This window comes from Archocentrus centrarchus, unplaced genomic scaffold (genome assembly GCF_007364275.1).
Source record: "Archocentrus centrarchus isolate MPI-CPG fArcCen1 unplaced genomic scaffold, fArcCen1 scaffold_26_ctg1, whole genome shotgun sequence".
In the NCBI taxonomy this organism is placed as follows: Eukaryota; Metazoa; Chordata; class Actinopteri; order Cichliformes; family Cichlidae; genus Archocentrus; species Archocentrus centrarchus.
Window position 1 is genome coordinate 1,898,061 of NW_022060256.1, and position 24,976 is coordinate 1,923,036.

Here is a 24,976-nt window from a genome sequence, read left to right on the forward strand (position 1 = left end):
GAACTCTTCATCATTTTGAAAAAAATACCTAGCTTATTTTAGAAAAAACCCACTGATGCAAATCAACCAAAAAAACTTGAAAAACAAAAACTTAGCAATCTGACATTCAATAATAATACACCAAAAACATAGAAAACACAGTCACTGATCACTTTGTAGATACTGTGCAAAATGATGAGGGATCTATAAAGCTTGCTAGTGAAGAAACAAATCTTAGCAGTGGGTGGTTTTTGAACCAAATACTCAAAGTGCGATGTTAACAACATGTATTTGTGTCTGTAGGCCAATGACATATTTAAAAAAGTATTTGCCCCTTCCTGATTTCTTAGTATTTTGCATATTTGTCACACTTAAATGTTTCAGATTATCAAACAAAATTTAACATTAGACAAATACAAAATGCAGTTTTTAAATGATGAAAAGCCCTTTGTGAAAAGTAATTGCCCTTACACCTAATAACTGGTTGTGCCACGCTTGGCAGCAAGACCTGCAGTCAAGTGTTTGCAATAATTGGCAGTGGCTGTAGCTCAGTAGGTAGAGCAGGTCACCTACTGATCGGAAGGTCAGCGGTTCCTAGCTACTCCAGGCTACATGCCAATGTATCCTTGGGCAAGATACTTAACCCCAAGTTGCTCTCCAACACAACCGTCGAAGTGTGAATGTGTGTGAATGTTAACTAATTAAAAGCACTTAGCTTAATTAATCATGGAAGTGCTTGTATGAATGGGTGTGCATGGGTAAATGTAAAACGTGTTGTATAAGCGCTTTGAGTGCTCATTCTGAGTAGAAAAGTGCTATATAAGAACTAGTCCATTTACTTTTTCACATCACTGTGGAGGAATTTTGACCCACTCTTCTTTGCATGTTTTAATTTATCCGCAATGGAGGAGGGCTTTCAAGTATCAGCAGCCTGTTTAACCCTATAAAACCATCATCAGGGACACAATATACTTCAAATGTCCCACTGTTCAAAGTGTGGGTATAACGGCTGCATAACCTCAGACACTTGTCTACCCTGTTTGTTTTGTTGTTTGTATTTCTTGGATGAGTGTTCTGGAACGTAATTTCATTGTACATAATGACAATAAATTCTTCTAAGTTCTAAGTTCTTCAGTCTGATGGCGCCTTTCATCTCCAGTGTCCACCATGCCACAACAGGCACCAGTGATCTTGAAGCCACAGCTCCTTGCAGTTGCCTCAGCAATGGACATGTGGAACATGGTCCACTCAGACTCAATGTTCCAAGCCACCTTTGGAATGCAATTGAAGCTCTGTTGGAGATGGGAATTGAAAATCTCACTGACTAGGGCCTCTGCAGGATGTTCCCAGTGCAAACTCACTATATGCTTGGGCATACCAAGTCTGTCCAGCATCTTCCTCTGCCACCTCACCACCAGGTGGTCATCAGTTGACAGCTCAGCACCTCTCAATAACTGAGTGTCCAAGATATATGGCTTCAGATCTGATGATACAAAAAAAATTGATGATTGACCTGTGACCTAAGGTGTCCTCGAGTCATGTGTACACCCTTATGCTCGAGCATGGTGTTTGTTATGGATAACCTGTAGTTAGCACAGAAGTCCAATAACAGAACACCACTCATGTTCAGATCAGGAAGGCCGTTCCTTCTAATCACGCCCCCCCAGGTCATGCAGTCATTGCCCACATAAGCACTTAAGTCCCCAAGCAGAACAATGGAGTCCACAGATGGAGCACTCTCCAGCACCCAACTCAGTGACTCAAAGATGCATACAGGCAGCAAACTGGGAAGATACAAATGTACCTATCCCTACCTGCTGCCTCTCACCTAGGGCACCTCCAGAGTTGAACACAGTCCAACCCCTCTCCGGGAGACTAGTTCCAGTGTCATGGTGTGCTGTGTGGCAGGAGAGGGGAGACCCCAAAATGCAGGACTTACAGGCTAAAAGGTTGTTTATTGAGAAAGGACACATGAACAGTGCTATACTTGGCTAGATAGGTGCCAGAACTAAATACCTGCTTTGAAAAAAAAACAACAGGCAAGGTAACACACAGCAGAGGGATCATAGATGATGACATGAAAAGGAACAGACAGACTGAGGACTTAAATACACACACAAGGTAATCAGGAAACAGGCAACAGGTGAGGGGCAAAGCTGGACTTAATTAACCAAACGAGGCAAGGGGAAGTAAAACTAAGCACAAGCACAAGGAACAAAGTACTATCAAAGAAAAACAGGAAACACACAGACACAGGACAGAGACACAGGGGAGACAAGAACAAAGGGAACTAGGAAATCAAAATGTAAGCCATAACTAATAACAAGACAGGAAACTAAGATGAATAATGAAAACCAAAACAAACTACTGTAGGATATAACAAAACTCAAAACTGACATCCAGAACTCGAGCTGTGCATTGAGGTGAGTCCAACTATACCTAGTTGATATCTCCCAACTTCACACACCAACTCAGGAGACATTCCATGTGCCACATATCAGTTTTGGAAGCTAGGGATTGGAGTGCCAAGACCTCTGCCTCTGATCCCTACCAGATCCACAAAGCACCAAACTCCTACGGCCCCTCCTGTGTGGTGGGCTCAAGGAGGAAGGAGCTTCTTTGGGTTGAGCCCAGCCAGGCCCCATAGGCTAAGGCCTGGCCACCAGATGCTCACCCTTTAGCTTCTACCTGAAACCTGGATCCAGGGTAGGATCCTGCTAACCGGACCCTTGATTTTTGTTTTCGCAACATAGGGCTTAGGCCCCTCAAACAAGGCCAATTTGCCTTAGGAGTGCCTACCAGGGGCAAATTGCCCCAGACAACATAGCTCCTGGGATCACTGGAATACACAAACCCCTCCACCAGAATAAAATAGCAAATCACAGCAGGGCATCAGTCCACACAATATTTTCCCAAAAGTCTTTGGGATCATCAAGAGGTTTTTTGGTAAATGTAAGATGAGCCTTTGTGTTCTTTTTGGTCAGCAATCATTTTCTCCTTGGAACTCTCCCATGAATCCCATTTTGCCCAGTATCTCTCTCTTATTGTTGAATCATTAAGACAAACCTTAATCTTTATATAATATTCCTTAGATAGGATCGGCAAGAGATTGCCACAAAAGTTGCCTTTAATTTATAATTCAGTGGTTACTGTTGGCCAAAACCACACCAAAACTGTACAAGCATGAAGGAATGAACCTGACTGTGACTGACTGTCTCACTCTCACGCCATCACTGCTTCACTCGATCGCCACACACACACACACAGCGCTGCCCCGTCCCCCTTCTCCTCTCCGCCACTCAGTTCATAAACAACCACAGTGATGGAGGACATATACCTATTCATCTATGTCATATATTTTCATAAAATAAAAGCTCAAGCTGTCTGTGTGTAAATCTCTCCCTTTTTTTTCCCCCCATTTTTTTTTCTCCCATGTCCCTTGCAGGGTTCTGTAAAAACACATCCTGGTGTTGAAAAATTCTGTAAATCTTGGTATCAAATATACTCTTTCATTAAATAATTGTATTACTGCACTAATAAAAACCCATCCATCCATTCTCTTATATATTGTTATATCTCAAACATCATCTCTTATGAATGATATCAATTCATTTTGAGTCATAAAGAACATTTCTGTCACATGGTAGAAGCTGGCAAAGTGACTTTCATATTGTAGTCAATATCACTTTGTAGTGATTCCCCACTGTTTTGTTGGTACTTGAATGTGTGTGTGCATGCGAGGGGGAAGGGGGGGTGAGAGTCAAAGTCAGAGCTGGAGTCCTGTTTTGTTGTTGTTTTTGGCATGGTTGCAGCTCACAACAACCATTTAATTGTTAATCAAAGGGCAACTCTCGACATCTTCAACATCTTAACAGATGCCACAATATATTCTTTATTAATGGGGCAAAAACAAGTCATTTCTTCATTTTATATATAAGCCCTTCATAAATCCTGTGCACCACAGTACGCTGAATACCAGAACAGCTGACCTGAAAGATAAGGTCACGGCTAAGATGGAAACCTGGACCCCTCAAAGCCGACTATCAAGACTATGTGACGTACCCTCTGAAAGTCTACTAGAAGACGCAAATGCAGCACTACGGACAACACCTACTTTGACTATCACTGAAACCAATGAGTTGATCAGTACCATAGCAGCAGTGATCCTTAAGATGTTTGGCTATAAGATGAATAGCCACAAGGAGCAGTACCCTCCATGAAAAGATGGCTAGAGGCTAAGATCAAGGCAGCATGGAGGGAAGTTAGCCAGCTATCAGAACTGCAGAAAGGTGTGATGAAGAAAGGGGTGCCTAAGAAGTACAGCAAGCTGCCCATACCTGATGCATTAGAGACTGTCAAGCAAAGACTCACAGCCTTGGCTAACTGCCTGAAGAGGTATAGAGAGATAAAAGCTTGGAGAATAAACCAGAAGTTCTCCACTGAACCATCCAAGGTGTACTCTCAGTGGCAGGGGAACAATATGAGAACAGTACTCCCACCAAGGCTAGAGACGGAGCAATTCTGGAAGAGCATATGGGAGAAGGATGCAACACACAACACCAATGCTCAGTGGCTAGTGGATCTAAAAGAACAACCTCCCTGAATAAGCTCCAGTGACCATCACAATGGCAGACATTCAAGAAAGAGTTTGGACAGCACCAGGCCCTGACATGATTCACACCTACTGGCTAAAGAAGTTGACTGCACTCCATGAGTGCCTGGCAGCACAAACGAACCAGCTGCTAGAGGTTAGGATACACCCAGAATGGCTATCTGAAGACAGTCCTCATCCCCAAGGACCCTCGGAAAGGACCAGTCCCATCCAACTACCGGCCCATAACCTGCCTCAGTACAAAATGGAAACTCCTGTCAGGCATCATAGCAGCTAAGATGAGCAGGCACAACACATGAGCGGAGCCCAGAAAGGACTTGGCAGAGATACCAGGGGAGCAAAACACCAGCTACTGGTAGATAAAGCAGTCACGCGAGACTGTAAGACTAGACTGACCAACCTGTGCACCACTTGGATTGATTTCAAGAAAGCCTATGACTCGATGACCTAGAACTATACAAGATCAACAGGACCCTAACTCAATGGGAATGTGGAGAACAACACTAGAGGGTAACTTCAAGCACATTGCACAAGTCACCATCAAGTGTGGGACATGGATATGTGGATGACATCAAGCTGTATGCCAGGAGTGAATGAGATATTGATTCACTGATCCACACCACATACAGCAATGACATTGGAATGTCATTTGGACTGGAGAAGTGTAGTGGGCAATCAGCAAAGAGAGGGAAGGTAGTCAGAACTAAAGGGATTCCAAGTACCTTGCAATCCCACAGGCAAATGGGAACTATGAGGAGGCTGCTAGGAAAGCTGCAGCCTCCAAGTACCTGCAGAGAGTAAAGCAAGTCCTAAAGAGTCAGCTGAACGGGAAGAACAAGATCCAGGCAATCAACACCTATGCCCTGCCAGTTGTCAGATAACCTGATAGGATAATAAGCTGGCCAAAGGAGAAGATAGAACCCACTGATGCCAAGAAAAGAAAGCATGGGGGGTTTCACCCCAAATCCAGCACCCTGATACTGTATGCTAAACGGAAGGAAGGAGGCCGAGGACTAGTGAGTGTCAGAACCACTGTCCTAGATGAAACAACTAAGGTCCATGAATACATCAGGAAGATGGACACAAAGGATCATGTGCTTAGTGAGTACCTCTGGCAGCAGAGACCCAAGAAAGAAGAGGAGCAAGAACAGGAACCATCATGGAAGGACAGGCCTCTGCATGGCATGTACCACCAGCAGACAGAAGAAGTGACTGATATAGAAAAATCCTACCAATGGCTGCTGGTGGGGGACAAACAAAGGAAGAAGGCCGTAGTGATAGACATTGCAATACCAAGTGATGGCAACATGTAGAAGAAGGAATAAGAGAAGTTTGACAAATACCAAGGGCTTAGAGAAGAAGGATGTGGAAGGTGAAGGTAACAGTGGTCCCCATAGTAATGGGAACACTTGGGGCAGTGACCCCTATACTGCGAGAATGGCTCCAGCAGATTTCAGGAACAACATTCAAAATTTCTGTCCAGAAGAGAGTATTCCTGGGAACAGCTAAGATACGGCGCAGGACCTTCAAGCTCCCAGGCTTCTGATAGAGCACCTGGGCTTGGAGGATAAAGTCCGTCCGCAGGGCAAGCTGGGATTTTTTGTGTATGTATATGTGTATATGTGTGTGTCTGTGTGGAAGTGTGAGAACTGTGCAACAAACATAAGAAAATAGGAAGGGAGAAATACTTTTTGCAGGCACTGTAACACATCTTCCCTCTACTTTTCTGGGATTGTGGTTAAATAATTTTGCTTAATGGGTTATAGGAATTGCTGGCCAGGTATCTATAGATGTCAATGGTGACAGAAATGGAGATTTCTCTTTGATGACCATGACCAATGTTGAGACAGGAACCTATGAGGTAAGAAGATCTGTAAAAAGCAAAAAGATTGTAAAGATGCTGTGGAGCTTAATAATAACAACACTGATACTAATTTACAGGTGGTGGCCAACTACTTTGGTGTAAATGGAACTTTCCAGATGCTGCCAGCATTCAGCACTGAGCATTTCACTCTGAAAGAAGGGCATAAAGAACACCCAGAGAAATCAGAAACACCCTGTAAATGTATGTTAAGTGACACTTGGAAATTTGATTACAGTATTTATGATGCAGTGTTTGTTTTTACCAATATGTGCTCTTCCAAACAGGTGGACTAGGAGTGTCAGCTTTGACTGGAGTCATAGTCGGAGCTGTTCTGGGAACTGCAATGCTTATAGCATTCTACTTTTTCAGGTAATAACAATATGCAGTCAGGTTTTTGGACAGTGACATGTTGTATTGTAATGTTGCTTTTTATACAACCACAGTTGATATAAAATTAAGAAATCCATATGTGCACTTTAGGAATTACATTTCAAATGAAGCCCTTCAATTCTCAATTTCTTGTGAAATAGGTAAAATTGCACGTCATGTAGTGATGGGTTGGTCGCAAACGATCCGGCTCTAAGAGCCGGCTCTTTGAAGTGAACGATGGGAACCGGCTTCCGATAGTGAGCCGTTTCTTTTTTCTTTTTGTTCGTTTCCTTTTTTTGTTTTTGTTTTTGTTTTGTTTTTTGTGGAAGCCGCACGTGATTGGTTAAGATGAATGGTAGCATATGATCGTCTACACTGAGCGGGAGGGGAGGGTCCACGGACACATTGCGCAGTGAGTAAACAAACACCAGAGAAGGAGGGGCTCCTGCAAAATGCGCTCGGAGACAGGAAAGAGCCAGAGGAAGTTGCTCGTTACATAGAGGCTACACGCGAGAACTGTGAGGAAAATGAGTGACGGAAAGCGTAGCAAAGACTGGACACATTTTAACCTTATACCTCCAAACATGTCGAACGAGACACCGCGTACTTCGAAAGTGCCGGCGTTTGCGGACTTCCGGTCACAAATACCGTAATACCACTACATGACTGTGAAGTGTAATTTCTGAGCTTTCAGGAACCGTTTGAATTTTTTCGATAGCACAAATGGTCGCGGCATTACGGTGAAAAGCCATCTGATCAAGTCATTCTGATAGACAGAGTGTAGACTGCAAATTTAAAATTTAATATCAAGGAGTCTGCACAAACAACCTACACAGGTAAACTGTATACGAATTGTTCATCCCTCAGTGTAATTAGAAGAACAAAACAGGGCAGGTCATCAGGCAGGAGAAACAGGATCAACTCCTCAAAGGCCCTTGTTTTTTCTCATTTCCAATCTTTTGTTTTATAATTTGTATTTGGAGCACTCTATTATATGTTGAGTATATAAAGAAATGTTTGATATAGGCCTAATGTATGTTTTTACATTAGTAATTCATTTTACACTTTTTTTTTAAATTAAAATCTAAGGAGCCATTTGGGAGCCGAAAGAGCCGGCTCTTCTTTGGGAGCCGAGCCTAAAGAGCCAGAATTCCCATCACTAATGTCATGCCACCCCACTGAAAGAGTTCCATATACAGACATACATGAGCCCTTCCTGTCCTTCTCCATATCTTCTTTTTCTACATGTTCATCTTGGTTTTATTCTTTCCACCCAAAAAACTGTGTTTCTAGATTGAGGCAGGATTTTCATATATTTTCAATGTTTGAGTGTTACCATTGGTTTGCATCTTGTATCAGCCATAGGATAGAAGGGGTCTTTTATCTTTTTGCTGTTGCTGACCTTGCATTCCTTCTTTTTAGAAAAAAAAATGGTGGATAGACCATTATTTAAGTTTTTGATGCTTCTCTAGTACCATTCAGCAAAAAAACAACAACAAAAAAAAAAAAACACATTAGACATCTTTAGCATGTTTTCAAACAAATTTCAAAAGTGGTTAAAAATAGAAACACCTCTTCAAACTGCTCAGTGACCTGGAGATTCAAACTCATGCTTTCCATTAGGTCAAAATTGCCATCTTTACTTTATGACTTCATGACTGATGGGAACTAAAACAGAAATTCTACATTTTAATTGTACAGGAGTAAAAGTACAAAGCTCGTCTGTTCAAAAACTTATGGATGCTTTATCTGTACAATATGCTAAAAGTGTAAAACTGAGATTCACCTTGCAAAAGCTAAGAGAACCCAGATGATATTACAGTTTCCTTTCTGATTTTGCAACTAAGTTAAAGCTTTTGCTTTCCAAGCTCTCCATGACTTTTCTGAGTGTGATTTAATGGTAACCGAGAGGAATGAAAGTAAAAATGATAAATAAAAAACATATTGAAATGCATTGTTTTATACTTTTATATATTTTTTAGACATTAATTTTTCTATATTTTGAATCATTCTTGTGCAGAAAGAACTACAGAATTACCATTGAGCGCCGCACGCGTGGTGAAGAGTGTGAGTCTAGGAAACATCGCCAATTACGAGAAGACTCCATCAGATCAAACTTCTCAGCAGCATAATCAGAGGCTGAGACAATCCACGGCGAATCACACATCTGAATGTGACCAAAGACTCTGTAGTAGTTGTCAGTGGCTCCATTTCTGCATCCCTGCTGTTGTTAAATATGAGAAAGTTTTGTTTTTGTGTCCTTTGATGTTTTGACTTATAACTCAGGACAGTTATAACAGTCACAAAGCACCACTTACTTGGATATTCCGCCACACAAAGGTATATGATTGTATTGGTGTATCAAGAAAGTTGGCCACAATATTCTTTAATTTTGTTAATGTGTTATTGTTATTATTATTCACATAATGCTAACCGTAACTGTGAATAATTCAAAACAGACAGTGTAATTCAGACTATATTGTTATGCTGTACTAGTAGAGGGGGTGAGATCTATTTTTGCCTTGCAGTTTTAAAACAGTGTTTAAGGGCAAGAGACCATAATGATATCTCAAAACTTTGTTATAATATAATAGAGCTAAAGGGGTATAGACTAGATTGTATATCAATAGGCACTAAGCTACTGATATTAAGCTACTGATGCTGTAAGGTTTTCAGTGCATCATAACATTGCTGCAATCCAGCAGCTTTCATGGAAATGCTATTTATAGTTTCCTAATGGAGGACACTGCTCCAAAATTGGGCCGTATATCATCTTGAACGTACATTTTGTCTATGATTGTTTCTTTTACATAATTTCCTTTTTAAATTTCTTTATGTAATGAACTCACTACCTGACAGCAATTGTTGTTATACTTTTTGATAAGGTATACTTTACAAAGCATTGCTTATTACTGGTTCTATATGAAATTTTAAACAATATAGCAGTAAACAATATTTTCTGTGTAAACATGTGTATATAGGTATAATTGCAAAGAATTATTTCACACGCCATTTGTGTGTCTTGCAATACAAGCTTCTCATGCATGACAATACATGAGTCCTTCCCTTAGAAACACTTAGGTTTTCCTGGTCCATAAAGAGACAAACATGAAAGTAAAAGTGAGAAGACAGAGCACCCTCAGGAGAAATTATCCAGTGCTCCAAAAGCCAAAGAAGTAAAAACATTAGTCATATTTACCTCATTTCTGCATCCCTGCTGTTCTTTTTCTGCTTTCCTATGTGTTCTCTTTCTTTGCGCTATGCTGTGTGTCTGCTGTGCTCAGCAAAGTAAGAGAGCATAGGAGAGCAGAAAACAATAGAATAGACTGTCATCATGATGGTCAGCTCTGTGTGCGTGTGTGTGTGTGTGTGTGTGTGTACACACAACCTTTCATGTTGTAAATGAAATGCAAAGCGAAGAGACAGGTGTGGCTGATATCTTTGTAAAATATTGTGAGGGTAAACTGTCTACCATTTCAAAAACAATTTTATTCTTAAGCTCTGGGTTAACTTTTATTTAAATCGCTGTGTAATATTACTATAATGACTCTTGCCATCTGGTAGTCTAGATTCACTTAACATTGACCTTGATGTGTTTAAATTATTTTATGTAAATTATAATGTCTGTTATATTAAATGTTGCTCTCAACATTAAATTTATAAGTTCAGACAGCTTTTTGTTTCTTTATATGATTATCAGTTATAATATTAGTGTGTGCTTAAGTTGATAGCTGGTGTCAAATTTGGTGCCTGATTTTTATTTTTTTATAATTAGAATGTACGTTGTGATAACAATCTTTGTGGTATGTCTGAAATGTCATCACCATTTAGGTTTTATTTGAGCAAGTAAATCTTCAGTTGATGCACATTTAAAGAAAATGCACTGCCAAATAATAGAAGACAATGATGGTGCATATTTATCACATTTCACACCACACACTAAGTATTTACGGTTGTAAAACCATTTGATACCATACTGCCTGATAATATCTGCATAGCCCATCTCTTCATATAAAAGACTGATGTGACAAAGGAGGATGGGACCTGATTCATTGTTGAGTGGTCTAGTATGACTAGAAAAGCACAATATAAATGCACGTAAATTTCACGTATGTAACAGTGTTTGTTACTGAGGAGATTTTATGAAACATATCATAGGGAATTGTTGGGAATTTCTTTATAATAATCTATGGGACCTTACACAACACAACATACAATGCAAAAAATTAAAACAAAATACCTCTGCAAAAAGAAATGCTGAAAAAAAGGTGAGATCGACACTGTGTGTTTAATGGCAGGTTTTTTTTTTTTCTTTTGTTTTCCTCTACTGTTTGGCTCAGTGTAGATGCCAAAATACTTGGTTGGGTTTCAGAAAAGACGAAAGTTTGGGGTAAGCCCATTCAAGGTCTTAAACACTTTGGAAGCTTCTTGGATACTAGGCTAGCGAAAGGCAGAATTTTCATTGCCATTAAGGTTATTGTTAAGGTTTGTTTAGGGCTGGACCCAGGTAGCAGACTCAAACAGCTGGTGTGAAGCTTAAAAGGTTTAACAACACAAAAGAAACTATTATAATCTGATTTAATGGCAAAAGGTAGAGGGAAATTGAGGCAGCTGTCTGGTACAATCTGAAAAAAGAGAGAAAAGGAATGAGCGATGACTGGCAGAGAAGAAGCAAATGCAATGGCTTATAGTGTGATTGAGGAGCGTTTTCACATGAGAGGTGATGTGAATAGCAGGGGGAAGGTCCATAGGCAGGGAGGCTGGGTTCTGAGAGTAGCAGGGTCTAGGTGGGGGAGAGTGGGCTGGCAGATGTGTTGCAGGTAAGCACTAATATCCACATAGTATTCTCAGGCTTGTATTGTTGCTCATTGAGGATCCGGAAGAGATTCTTGTACTCCAAACTGTACTGCAGGTGAGTGTCTTGACATGGGTGACAAATATACCAGGCAAACTACTAAGAAGCAGATAAAAGAGTCTTTAAAAAATAAGGCATCGAAGCATACAAACTGAAAATTAGGAGGCATATTTATCACTGTAGTGGACAGGATGACCTGGCAGAGAGAACCAGCTACAGCTGGTCCTTAAACACACAATCTGGATGATAATGGACTGCAAGTGAGCACAACCAACCTGGGAGAATTTCACTCCATCCTGGGCAGTTACACAGGATGCCAAAACTTCCAACTGAAAACCAAAAGGAAAAAAAAAAAAAAAAACACCATCCCAGCCTACCCCAGTCCTAACAGGTGACACTGAAAATCATAAGCTCCACCCATTCATTTTCTGCTGCTATCCAAGTTCGGGTCCACATCACTGTGGATGCTGCTCAATCTTACTCTGCATTCTCAACACCCCGAGATCCTTGAACTCCTCTACTTGGGTAGTGACTCGTCTTGGACTTAGAGTGGGCACTGCACCCATTTCCGGGGAACCATTGTCTCTGACTTGGAGGTGCTGATTCTCATTCCCACCACTTCACACTTGGCTGTGAATGGCTCCACTGAGAGATGGAGGTCACCATCTGACAAAGCCAACAGAACCATATCATCTGCAAAAAACAAAGATGAAATCCAGAGGCCACCAAAGCAGTTTGAGGTGACTTTTGTTGTGATTTGGTATTATGTAAATAAAATTTAATTGAGCTGAATCGAAGTGACCCAAAGTGGAGACCCTTCACCACCTAGATATTCTGTCCATAAAAACTATGAATAGACATGGTGACAAAGGGCAGCTCTAGCATAGTCTTACTGCTGACAATATGGACCAAGCATGCACTGTAGTGGTACAGGGACCAAATGGCCCATAACAGACATCCCATACAGTATTTCCAAAGCACCCCTCACAGGATACCCCGAGGGACATGGTTGAATGCCTTACCCATGCCCACAAAACATATTGAGATCTTAGAGCCACAGGGGCGTAAGTTCAGGCTATGGTTACAGAAACTGACTTATTGAGTCTACCGTTGTTGGACTCACTTCCCTGCAGTGGAAGTACTGCAGGGAAGTTTGCATGATTGTTTTCTTGCAGCCTTTTGCATTTGCCACAGATGGTTTTAGTGATGGTGGGAATTTAACATGTTTTACATGCATTTTGCTCCATGGGGTTGCAAATGCAATAAATAAATACATTTATTTAAAAAAACCTGAAATATCAAATGGTCATAAGTATTCAGACCCTTTGCTCAGTATTGAGTTGATCACCCTTTTAAGCTAGTACAGCCATGAGTCTTCTTGGGAATGATGCAACAAGTTTTTCACACCTGGATTTGGGGATCCTCTGCCATTCTTCCTTGCAGATCCTCTCCAGTTCCATCAGGTTGGATGGTGAACGTTGGTGGACAGCCATTTTCAGGTCTCTCCAGAGAGGCTCAATTGGGTTTAGGTCAGGGCTCTGGCTGGGCCAGTCAAGAATGATCACAGAGTTGTTCCAAAGCCACTCCTTTGTTATTTTAGCTGTATGCTTAGGGTTCATTGTCTTGTTGGAAGGTGAACCTTCGGCCCAGTCTGAGGTCCTGAGCACTCTGGAAGAGGTTTTCTTCCAGGATATCTCTGTACTTGGCCGCGTTCATCTTTTCTTTCAATTACAAACAGTCATCCTGTCCCTGCAGGTGAAAAACACCCCCATAGCATGATGCTGCCACCACCATGTTTCACTGTTGGGATTGTATTGGGCAGGTGATGAGCAGTGCCTGGTGTTCTCCACACATACCGCTTAGAATTAACGCCAAAAAGTTCAATTTTCGTCTCATCAGACCAGAGAATCTTATTTTTCATAGTCTGGGAGTCCTTCATGTGTTTTTTGGCAAACTCTATGCAGGCTTTCACATGTCTTGCCCTGAGGAGAGACTGGTGGAGGGGTCCAGTGATAGTTGACTTTGTGGAACTTTCTCCCATCTCCCTACTGCATCTCTGGAGCTCAGCCACAGTCATCTTTGGGTTCTTCTTTACCTCTCTTACCAAGGCTCTTCTCCCATGATTGCTCAGTTTGGCTGGATGGCCAGGTCTAGGAAGAGTTCTGGTCATCCCAAACTTCTTCCATTTAAGGCTTATGGAGGCCACTGTGCTCTTAGGAACCTTGAGCGCTGCCAAAATTCTTTTGTAACCGTGGCCAGATCTGTGCCTTGCCACAATGCTGTCTCTGAGCTCCTTGGACAGTTCCTTTGACCTCATGATTCTCATTTGCTCTGACATGCACTGTGAGCTGTGAGGTCTCATATAGACAGGTGTGTGCCTTTCCTAATCAAGTCCAATCAGTTTAATTAAACACAGCTGGACTCCAATGAAGGAGTGGAACCATCTCAAGGAGGATCCGAATAAATGGACAGCATGTGAGTTAAACATGAGTGTCACGGCAAAGGGTCTGAATACTTATGACCATGCGATATTTCAGTTTTTAATTTTTAATAAATTTGCAAAAATTTCTACGTCTGTTTTTTTTTTCTGTCAAGATGGGGGTGCATATTGTACATTAATGAGAAATAAAACAAACTTTTTTGATTTTAGCAAATGGCTGCAATGAAACAGAGTGAAAAATTTAAAGGGGTCTGAATACTTCCCGTACCCACTGTATTTAACATGTTATGTATCAGCACTGTTTTTTTTTTTGTTGTTTTTTTTAAAGTGTTTAACCTATTAAAGTTTTCTATTTTGTGTGTGTGAGTGAGAGAAAGAATAAACTGAATCTTTGTGAACTGAATGCATTCCTACGGCTTTTCCTTATAGTTAACTTATGTGTGTTAGATACTGTGTTGGTTGGGTCAGTAGTGCATTAACTGCAAGGTGGGCATTGTGCACACCCGCTCCGCCAGCTTGGTGCCACGGTGCAATACATTATTGAAGAAACAGAAAATAGCCTTTGTCTTGTTTGGGAGACTTTTTTTTCATGACTGAAAGCAGTACCTGGAAGTGTTAAGTTCACTGACAAGTACATTCCAGTCCTACCAAGCAGCAATATCCAAGGCTTAATTACAGATTATGTTAACTCTATCCAAAGTAAGGGAGAAAAAAAAAAAAAAGGCAGTCTAACTTTTGAGTTGAGATAAATGCTTCTTTTTGTTTTACTGGACGAATGGTAAAATGTAAATGGTAAAATGTAGACCGTGGCCCAGACCAGAAATGCTTATGTATTGCTGCAAACCAACAGCACCTGGAAATATAACATGCTAAACAGCATGTCAAAACTGACAGCAATAGTTCCCAGACTGGTGCTAAATCTGATTATATGCTAAGCAGCCAATGCTTGATTTAACAGGTAACAAATTAATGAGAATTCAATTGTAGCATTGTGTGATCCATTTCTACTCGTACCTGTCTCTACCGTCAAATTTCTGTAGCCATATTTTTCTGTGACATGCTCTTTAGATAGCTTTGCTGTTTTTGTATTAACCCTGTGGACTTTAAGTTACTAACCTAGCGAGCTAAATCACAATATTAAAAAAATAAATATATATTTAAAAAATACCTAGTTTTTTATATCCATTAAGCCCACCAAATTAATAGAATTATAATAGTTTGGTGAGTTAAATTTTAATATTTTGTGTGTTACTTATAATAGCACTAAATAAAAAGGTGTCTATATGTTACAGTTTACTAACCAAAATGGAAACCTCCCTCAACCACCTCCAGGGGACTACGCCCATAGGGGTTTAAATACCTGGGTCTCTCCACCATTTGGTTGAGAACTGAAGAAGCCTTTCGGATGAGAGGTGAAACGTCTTCAAGAAACAAAAAGAAGTCCAGTCGCCTTTTTCAAGCTCCAGAAACCTCCCTCTACTTACCTACTCCATGAACTTCAGTCTTAATGCAAATTAGCAGCGTGCTTTTAAGGCCCCAGCAAGCTGGTTACTCACCTGACAGCTCAAGAAGTGTACCAAATGCTTTAACTTAAAAACACATATACACAACCAAAAAGACTACATTGCTATGCCTACCTATTCAACACACAAGCTGCTATACCTAAACTCACCAGCCTGAGAACTGTAATTCACCAGAGTTCAAATTCAATTCCAAATCAAAATTTTATATATATATATATATATATATATATATATATATATATATATATATATATATATATATATATATATATATATATATATATATATGTTACAAAAGCCCCTACCTGCAAGGTCTAGGGGTCACAGGGTGTGTGGCAAACCACAAACTAAGTCCTGGGTGCACTTAAAGATTTTATTTACAATTATCTTCAATAACACATTTATAATTAATTCAATATCATCATCATCATCAAAAAAAAAAAAAAGTCACCAGGGTCTCCAAGGCCACAATCCCACTCTACCGAGAAACAAAAAGTAGAGCTAAGCTTTAGGTGAAAACAAAAAGACAATGCCTACGCTCCCTGCTGGCCACAAAACAGGAGAAAAAGAGTGTACAAACAAAAATGGCAGAGAACCCCCACTAAGCATCCACTAACAAAAGAGCTCTAACAAAAAACCCAAAAACAGCAGAACCACCACTTCTAATCATTTAGACACAACCGTTTGAAGCATAAACAGCCCTATTCCAGCAACCATGCACATCTAAGCCAAATGGCAGAGAGCACTTGCTGCTAGAGCCATATATGCAGTGTCCCAAACGACTACAATGCTGTTCAGCTGTGGCAATCAGGCAGAAAGACACCTAGAGGAGAGAGGGATGAGGAGAGCAGCTCTCTTTCAAAAAGGCCAAAGGTCAGTGGTGTAACATGCAGTCTTGCTCACATCTCTGTAGCTTCTCTCCTCTGGTCATGTTGGAAAAAATCTATCCCCACACAGACTGTCTGCTCTCAGACGACCAAAAACCAGACAAAAACGATTTAAGCATAAAAATTCACAGAGAAAGAACAATATCGCATCCTCAGCTGCACCAAAGAATAAAACAGTTAAATGTGGATTATTACATATTAGATCTCTCTATTCTAAGTCCCTGTTAGTAAACAATTTAATAATCGATCAACATATTGATTTTTTTCTGCTTTACAGAAACTTGTTTACAACAGGATAAAAAAAATAAATCAGCACCCTGGAGTCACACTAACTGTCAGAATGCTCAAAGCACAGGCTGAATAGGAGAAGTATCAGCAATCTTCCACTTCAGATTATTAATTAGCCAAACATACAGACAGAGTGTAAAGACAGAGCCTTGGCCACCCCAACTGGAAAACTCAAAAGCCTGTTTTGTTTGTCTGCTGTCCACCTGGTCCTTAAGTAGAGTTTCTGTTTTGTTTTTTTTTTCCCGATTTAGTGCTCAGTTCAGATTAAATAATCTATTATTAGGCTCAATTAGCTCTCAAAAGTTAAATGAGCCCACCTATCACTCGGGATGTTGTTCTGACATATGTTCTAGAAACTGAAGATTAAACAGTATACCCTGTGCCTGACTCCCTGGTATAACTCACAAACATGCAGCTAAAAGCAGAACTTCATTTAGCCTTAGAGGGCCTAAAAAGCTACTTTCAATACTACTGTCAATTAGACCCCAGTCCTACAAGACTGTTCAAAGACGTCCTGCCATTAATTAATGATTCAATCTTAAATATGATCAATTCAGTTCAGTATTATTTATATAGCACCAAATCACAACACAGTCACCTCAAAGCACTTGGAATTGTAGGTAAAGACCCTGCAGTACAACATAGAAAACCCAACAGTCAGAACGACCCCCTATGAGCAAGCATATGGCATATTTTAACAGGAAGAAACCTCTGGCAGAACCAGGTTCAGGGAGGGGCAGTCATCTGCTGTGACCAGTTGGGGCTGAGGAGAGAGAGACAGGACAAAAGACATGCTGTGGAAGAGAGCCAAAGATTAATAAAAATTTAAGGATTAAATGCAGAGTGAAGTATAAACAGAGTAAATAAGGTGAATCAAAAGAAACAGTGCATTATGGGAACCCCCCAGTAGCCTAGGCCTATAGCAGCATAACTTAGGGATGGTTCAGGGTCACCTGATCTCAGCTAATTATAGGCCAATCTCCAGCCCGTCTGACTGGGACTGGAAAGAGAGAGCATATTTCTCCCACACTGGCTTCTCTTCACTGGCTTCTTGTAAAATCCAGAATTGAATTTAAAATCCTTCTCCTCACATGCAAGGTCTTAAATGATCCAGCCCCATTTTATCTTAAAGTACCGTAGTAGTACCGTAGTAGTACCATATCACCCCAATAGAGCACTTTGATCTCAGACTGCTGGCTTGCTTGTGCTTCCTAGGCAGAGCCTTCAGCTTTCAGGCTCTTCTTCTGTGGAACCAGCTCCCAGTTTGGATTCACTGACAAGTACATTCCATTTCTAACAAGTAGCAATGTCCAGGGCTTAATTACAGATTAAGCCGCTCTCATTTCTAGAACTCTGGCCAAATTTATTAACCCTTCCCCACAACGTGACTATCCAGAGTTGAGACCAGGAAGCAGAGTTGCAGTTTTGTTTTCTTCTGAACAAGCCCCAACAACCACACGCTAATCCAATAAGTCACATCTCAAGATACCAGCACTATTCCATGCCTCTCTGCAATCCTCTGCAAGACTAGCCAGAGACACAAGTTAGACAATAGGGGGGCAGGGTTATTGTATTCGGCCCTACAACCCTTAGAAACATGGTGTCTAACCAGATACTTACTCTGGATGGCATTACCTTATTCTCCAGAAATCTTTTTGACCAGGATATATCCTTCAATGCACATATTAGGCAAATATGTAGGACTGCTTTTTGGACACATTAGAAAATTAGAAACATCCTGTCTCATAATGATGCTGTAAAGCTAATTCATGCATTGAAATTCTCAGTTCTGTCAGAGGTTTCTTCCTGTTAAAAATGAGTTTTCCTTCTCACTGTCACCTAGTACTTGCTTATAGGGGGTTGTTTTGACTGTTGGGTTTTCTTTTTTCTTTTTACTTATTGTAGGGTCTTTACTTTATAATATAATGCACCTTGAGGTGACTGTTGTGATTTGGTGCTATATAAATAAAATTGAACTGAATTGAATTAATGGTGTGGGGGCTATTTTCTTGGCTTTCTTTTGGGGCCCCTTCTTCTGATGGCTACATCCAGCAGGATGTCACAAAGTTTAAATCTCAAACTGGTTTCTTAAACATGACATTGAGTTCATAAATGGTCTCCACAGTCACCAGATCTTGATCCAACACAATACCTTTGTGATGTGGTAGAATGGGAGATGCCAACAAATCTGCAACTGTGAGATGCTATCTCATCAGTACGGGCCAAAAGCTCTGAGGCACCTTCTATGCCACAAAGAATGAAGGCAGTTATGAAGGTGAAAGGGGCTCTAACCCCTGTGAGGTGTACCTTATAAAGTGAGTTTAAATACCAGTCTGTAGTTAAGCCAAATAGCTAGTTGTATGTTTTATTTAGGCACCAGCCCTCAGGAATATGACATTGCTGGGTTATAAGAAACTGAGGCCTGCTTCAGGTATCATGGAATGACCAGGTCAATTAGCTCTAATTAAAGGAAAGTGCTATGGCAAGGTGATTTGTGATTAAGTTAATGTTTTTCTCTGAGTAGAGTTGGCCATTCATTTAATCAGAGCACATGGTGTTTGGATTTTGAAAGATAAAACCCTCAGTTGACATAATGTGGTTGCATGTGAGGCTAGAAAACGCTGGCATCCAGGCGGGATGTTTGGCTTGATAACTGATGTTTGATTAGTATCAGTGTTGTAAACATCCCAAAAGAAGCAACTCAGCACTAGCCTCAACAAAGAAAACTAATTTTTGGCAATTTCCTTATTACCCTATTATGATGTTGATTTGGACATTATCCATCTGGCCATCGTCTGTTCACTTAGATGACGTCAAAAACCTTTAATCAGATAAAATTCTCACACTCTCCATGGCCAAGCTGACAATTTGCAGAGGAATGCGTTCCCTCTCAGCTCTGAATGAAATTGCTTCCTTCCTTCTTTACTTTATACTTCCTTTCCCATTAGTCCTGTACAAACCCTGATGCTTTTTGTTTGTTTAGATAGTTGGTTTTTCTTTTTTTTTTTTTTTTTTTAGCCCACCATGCAGTTTCTGAGTTAACAGATAACCCGTTCCTATAAAAACAGAGTTTTACAAAATAGCTGTTTTAAAATGGAAGCTGATGAATATTTGTGATGCAGTAAAATTTTGTTATATTCTGTTATATTCATATGAATGGGTAAGTGTATCCAGACTTTTGACTGAATTACTCTAGACTTATTTTACACACACACACACACACACACACACACACACACACACACACACACACACACACACACACATATATATATATATATATATATATATATATATAGAGAGAGAGAGAGAGAGAGAGAGAGAGAGAGAGAATGCTTTTGAAATAATGGTTTAATTACACCACTTTGAAATCCTGTAGTGCATAGCCTGTTTATAAAGATAGATTCATCATATCTAAAACTGAAGCATTTATTAATGGCAGGACTTCTTTGAACAGCCTTGTAGGAATAGACATATTGAAGTAACTATTGAAGTTAACTCAGAAGGATTGATAGGATAATCTAAATAAAGAAGAAATTCTATTACTGATTAAGATTTAAAGAATGCTTGGCTCAATAGAACTCTGACTGCCAGCGTGATTGTCAGCCTGGCTAAAGTACTGAAAAGAAACCTGTTTTCCTTGGTCAGTGATGAATAGTAAGCTGTCCTGGCTTTACAGAGGGATTTTTATTTATAAAGTAACAAACTATTTTTCCAGGCCAAACAAAGCTTTTCTACATCAGTGTAACACCCTTTCCTCTCTAACTTAAGCTTTAACTGCTTCAAGCTGCACATTTGTAAGTTTTACCAGGGAAGTAAGCATTTCTGATTTGTTGCCTTCTTTTACAGAGGAGCCACAGTATCTAAGTGAAGATATACCACTATTAACAAGATTATCAATCTCTGTCAGAGTAAAGTTTAAGTAACTATTTTGCATTGCATTAGCACATGGCATTGAAGATAACAGTGGAGGATCACTTCCTTAAACTTACAGCACTTTCAGAAAGACTACTACTGTAATGAAATTTATTCTCCTTTATTCATGTGTCATTACTGCCAGCCAGTGTGGATTACAATCTTACCAAATCTATGTTTATCCTTAGCTAGCAGTTCCAAATTTGTTTCAATGTCACCTGTCTGGCCTCTGGAAGACATTTAACTATGGTCACTGGGGTCCCCAGCTTCATGCTTCTGAGAATAGAGATGCTAATAACCATAGATTTTTCCTCAGTGGGGGTGTCTTCAGGTGGGAAAAAATGACTGGAAAAGTGAACATGCATTCACTTAAATCTTTGAATCAGCGGTGCTGAAGATTTCTACTATGTCTTTTAACTTGACAAGGCCAAGGCCTATTAACCTCTCTTTAGTGACCATGATTGACTACAACTGGTCGTTTCCGTTTGCCAGCATAAAAAGGATTTGTTTGACAGCACTCACTGGATTGACCAATACTCAGATCAATAGGAAAATCTGCGAAAGAGAACAGGAGCCATTTCTAAACACCTGGAGATTCCAAGATCATCAGTTCAAACAATTGCACATAAATACAAGTTATCTGGATGTGTCACCCATTTGCCAAAAGGAAATCCAAACTGTCACCCTCAGATAGAGGAAATTGGTTAGGATGTTTACGAATAACCCAGGAACCACCAAGACTCAGGCCTGCCGTGAACTGGAAACTGCTAGCACACCACCATCACTGTCCACACTGAAGCAAGTTTTACATCACATCACCATAGACTGAGAGGGTCCTGACCAAGAACGAATCCCCTGCTCCAAAATTGGCACCTTCAAGCTCAATCAAAACTTTCAGCTGCCCACATGGACAAGTCAGATGGCTTCTGGAGAAAAGTTTTGTGGTCAGATGAGACAAAGACTGAGCTATTTGGCCACATTGACAAGAGGTATGGTTGGAGTAAAGGTGAGGCTTTCAAAACTAAAAACACTGTACCAACTGTCAACCATGGTCGTGGTAGCATCTTGAGCTTTTTTGCTGCCAGTGGTACTGATACGAACGGCCTGCCTGATCTGTACTCGAATGGTGTTTTGTTATTGGACTTCTGTACAAACCACAGCTTGTCCTTAACGAACACCATGTTTGAACATAAGGACGTCTATAAGTTCACATGGCACCAGGACACCCTGGGTCATAGGTCGATGACCAATTTTGTGATCGTATCATCAGATCTCTGGCTGTATGTTCTGGACACTCAGGTGAAGAGAGGAGATGAGCTTTCAACTGATCACCACCTGGTGGTGAGTTGGATTGGGTGGCGGGAGAAGATGCTGGACAGACCTGGCACAACTAAACGTGTAGTGAGGGTGCACTGGGAACGCCTGGCAGAGGCCCCAGTCCACGAGATCTTCAACTCCCAACTTTGAAATGAGCTTCTTCCAAAGGGTGGATGGCCTCTCCCTTAGCGTTAGAGTGAGGAGCGTGGCCGTTTGGGAGGGGCTCAGAGTAGAGCCGCTGCTCCTCCACATCGACAGGAGCCCCAAATTTTTTAAAAATTCTTATTCCATCATTGGCAAAATTTAAAATTGAGATTTCAGTGAATTTTTCACCTATCACCATGCAATTTGTGACTCAGGTGTAAAAAGTGTCGTTCTCAATTAATTGCCTTTTTCTATTTTAAATTAAAATGCTCACAATAATGCAAAGTAAGCTACAAATCCTACAAAAAATCACATGCACACATACAGTTTGTTTCTTGGCAGATGTTTGTTGCCATTACATAAGCATAAAATATATCCAGACTATGTATGCAATTATCTGTTCATGTGGATCTTATTTTTTAATAAGAATATAAAATCATATTGTTGCAGTTTTGAAAAGCCAGTACAGTAAATTTCTGGTCTTTTTGATCTAGTAATTGATGATGGGGTATGACAACATTGAGTGGTATCTATCAGCACACAGAAAATTTGGGGTGGGTGAGGTATGTGCTCTACTGAGTGCCCTTCTAGCGTAGCCCCTTAACTGGCAAGGGCCCGGTGACGGGCCGTTTGTAGTCCCTTTTATATGGCAGGCTAGACCCTCCCATTTTTATTGACACGTCATTCGGCCAATCATGTAACTGGCTGCACCAAATCACCTGACAAAGCTACGTGACGCCCTCTGAGTATTATTGGCTCTGGGAAACCCATTTCTTAACATGATTGGCCGAATGAGGTGTCAGTCAAAATGGGCGGGTCTAGCCTGCCATATAAAAGGCACTTCATTCGGCCCGCGGACCAGACGCAGCCGATTAATAGGCTATGAAATGGGTTGTTCAGAGCCAATAATAACCAGAAGGCGTTATGTACTTTTTGTCAGGTGATTTTTTTGCTGCCAGTTAAGGGGTTAATGCTTGAACTGAAAGCTCTGTTGTCAAAGCCAGATTCCATTGCCTAGTAGCTGAGAGATCAGAGAGATTCATTGGCTGTAACTTCATTATTTTTTTGTGCTACTGATGTGGTTTAGGTAACAAATGTGTCTTTTTCTCTCTGCATAGGTTTTGGGTATAACTGGAATGAATGAAATAATGTGTGTACTCCCATGTCCTTGTCTTTCTCTGTGTGGAGAGAAGCCTGTCCTTGGATCCAGATCCTTACACTCCAGTTGCTGCAGTTAATGTCACTGCAGTAGCACTAGTTGGAGTGTTTATCTTGCCTGTTTGGGTTTGATTTCTCAGTTTTCTAGATCATAAAAGAGACTATTTCTTCAGTCCTAACGTGATCAGAACAACAATGATGTCACTCACACAAGCTGTGCATTCTGTTCGGTTTATTTTCAATGTCCCGAGGATGTCACACTGTCACACCAACCCTCTGCATATCCTCCAACTGCCTGCATGTCCTAATTCCACACATTATACAAAATGCATTTTTAACTTTTTATAATCTTCTTCTACAATGATTAAGTTGTGGCAGTGGCGCAGTGGGTAGTCGCTCACCTTGCAGCCGGAAGGTTGCAGGTTTGAGCCCTGTCCCTGCGTTGTGTCCTTGGGCAAGACACTTGAACCACATTGCCTAACGGTAGCGCCGGTCTCTGGCTGCATGACTGCAGATGCTTGTCTCTGGTTGAGTGATCTGGAACGATTATTTCGTTGTGTGCCTTCTGCGCACAATGACAATGAGTTGAATCTAATCTAATCTTATTTTTGATGCATTAGGTATTGTGTTGCTTGTTGTACTCTTGTGAATTAGTGGATTCTATTGTATATTATAACTTTATCAGTAACTGAGCTGCAATGAAATCTAAAAATCTAAAACATTTGTAAAACTAATAAAACTTCCCCCCCAAAAATCTGAAATATTTATTTTGTCAACTCTTACTTATAACTAGGGTATTTAGATCAAAGTAAATCATATATCTTCTTGAAGTTAGTTTTCCAACTTCAACTACAGATGGGTAATGCTTTCAGAGACATTGATAACAGACTGAGCCCATTTAATTTATTTGTGCCTCATTGAAGTGCAGCAGTCTGCTAGGCAAGATAACATACCACAAATACTTTCCACTTCATGTAAGACAGAGCATGCAATTTAAAGGAAAACGCATCATGAACACTATCTCAAGTCTACTGAACAATTTTCAGCCATATTATTCTCCAAAGACCAGTTCTTACAATTTCTTTTGCCCTCCTTCTTGGCATTTATAGAGTACCAGTCAAAAGTGTTTCCAGACTTTTGACTGGTACTGTATATCTTCATTTCACTCTATGGCTGCATGAGTTTTGTTTGCCTGTCAGTTACAGTGGTATGAAAAAGTATTTGCCCCCTTCCTGAGTTCTTAGATTTTTGCATATTTGTCACACTTCACACATGTTTGAGATCATCAAACAAATTTTAATATTAGACAAAGATAATGCAAGAAAATATAAAATGCAGACAAAAAGCTATCCAAACCTACTTGGCCCTTTGTGAAAAAGTAATTGCCCCCTAAACCTAATAATCGGTTGTGCCACCCTTGGCAGCAAGAACTGCAGGCAAGTGTTTGCCAGTGAGTCTTTCACATTGCTATACTCTGCTCATATTTTCAGAATTGCTTAAGCTGAGCCACACTGGAGGAATTTCTAGCAAGATTGTTTGTTTAAGGTCATGCCAAAGCATATCAATCGGATTTAAGTTCAGACTTTGACTAGACCACTCCAAGGGGAGAGTGAAGCAGGAAATTG

At 40.4% G+C, this 24,976-nt stretch overlaps 1 protein-coding gene across 1 annotated transcript in view; it reads left to right on the forward strand.

Annotated features, from left to right (window-relative positions):
- Positions 1-10,404, forward strand: part of npr3 (natriuretic peptide receptor 3) — a 37,235-nt gene extending 26,831 nt beyond the window's left edge. The window contains exons 5-8 of the mRNA XM_030723469.1: positions 6,358-6,452; positions 6,533-6,656; positions 6,740-6,824; positions 8,845-10,404. Coding sequence (XP_030579329.1) covers positions 6,358-6,452; positions 6,533-6,656; positions 6,740-6,824; positions 8,845-8,956 — 416 coding nt within the window. The 3' untranslated portion in view covers positions 8,957-10,404. The remainder of the gene's footprint in view (positions 1-6,357; positions 6,453-6,532; positions 6,657-6,739; positions 6,825-8,844) is intronic.
- Positions 10,405-24,976: the final 14,572 nt, after the last annotated feature.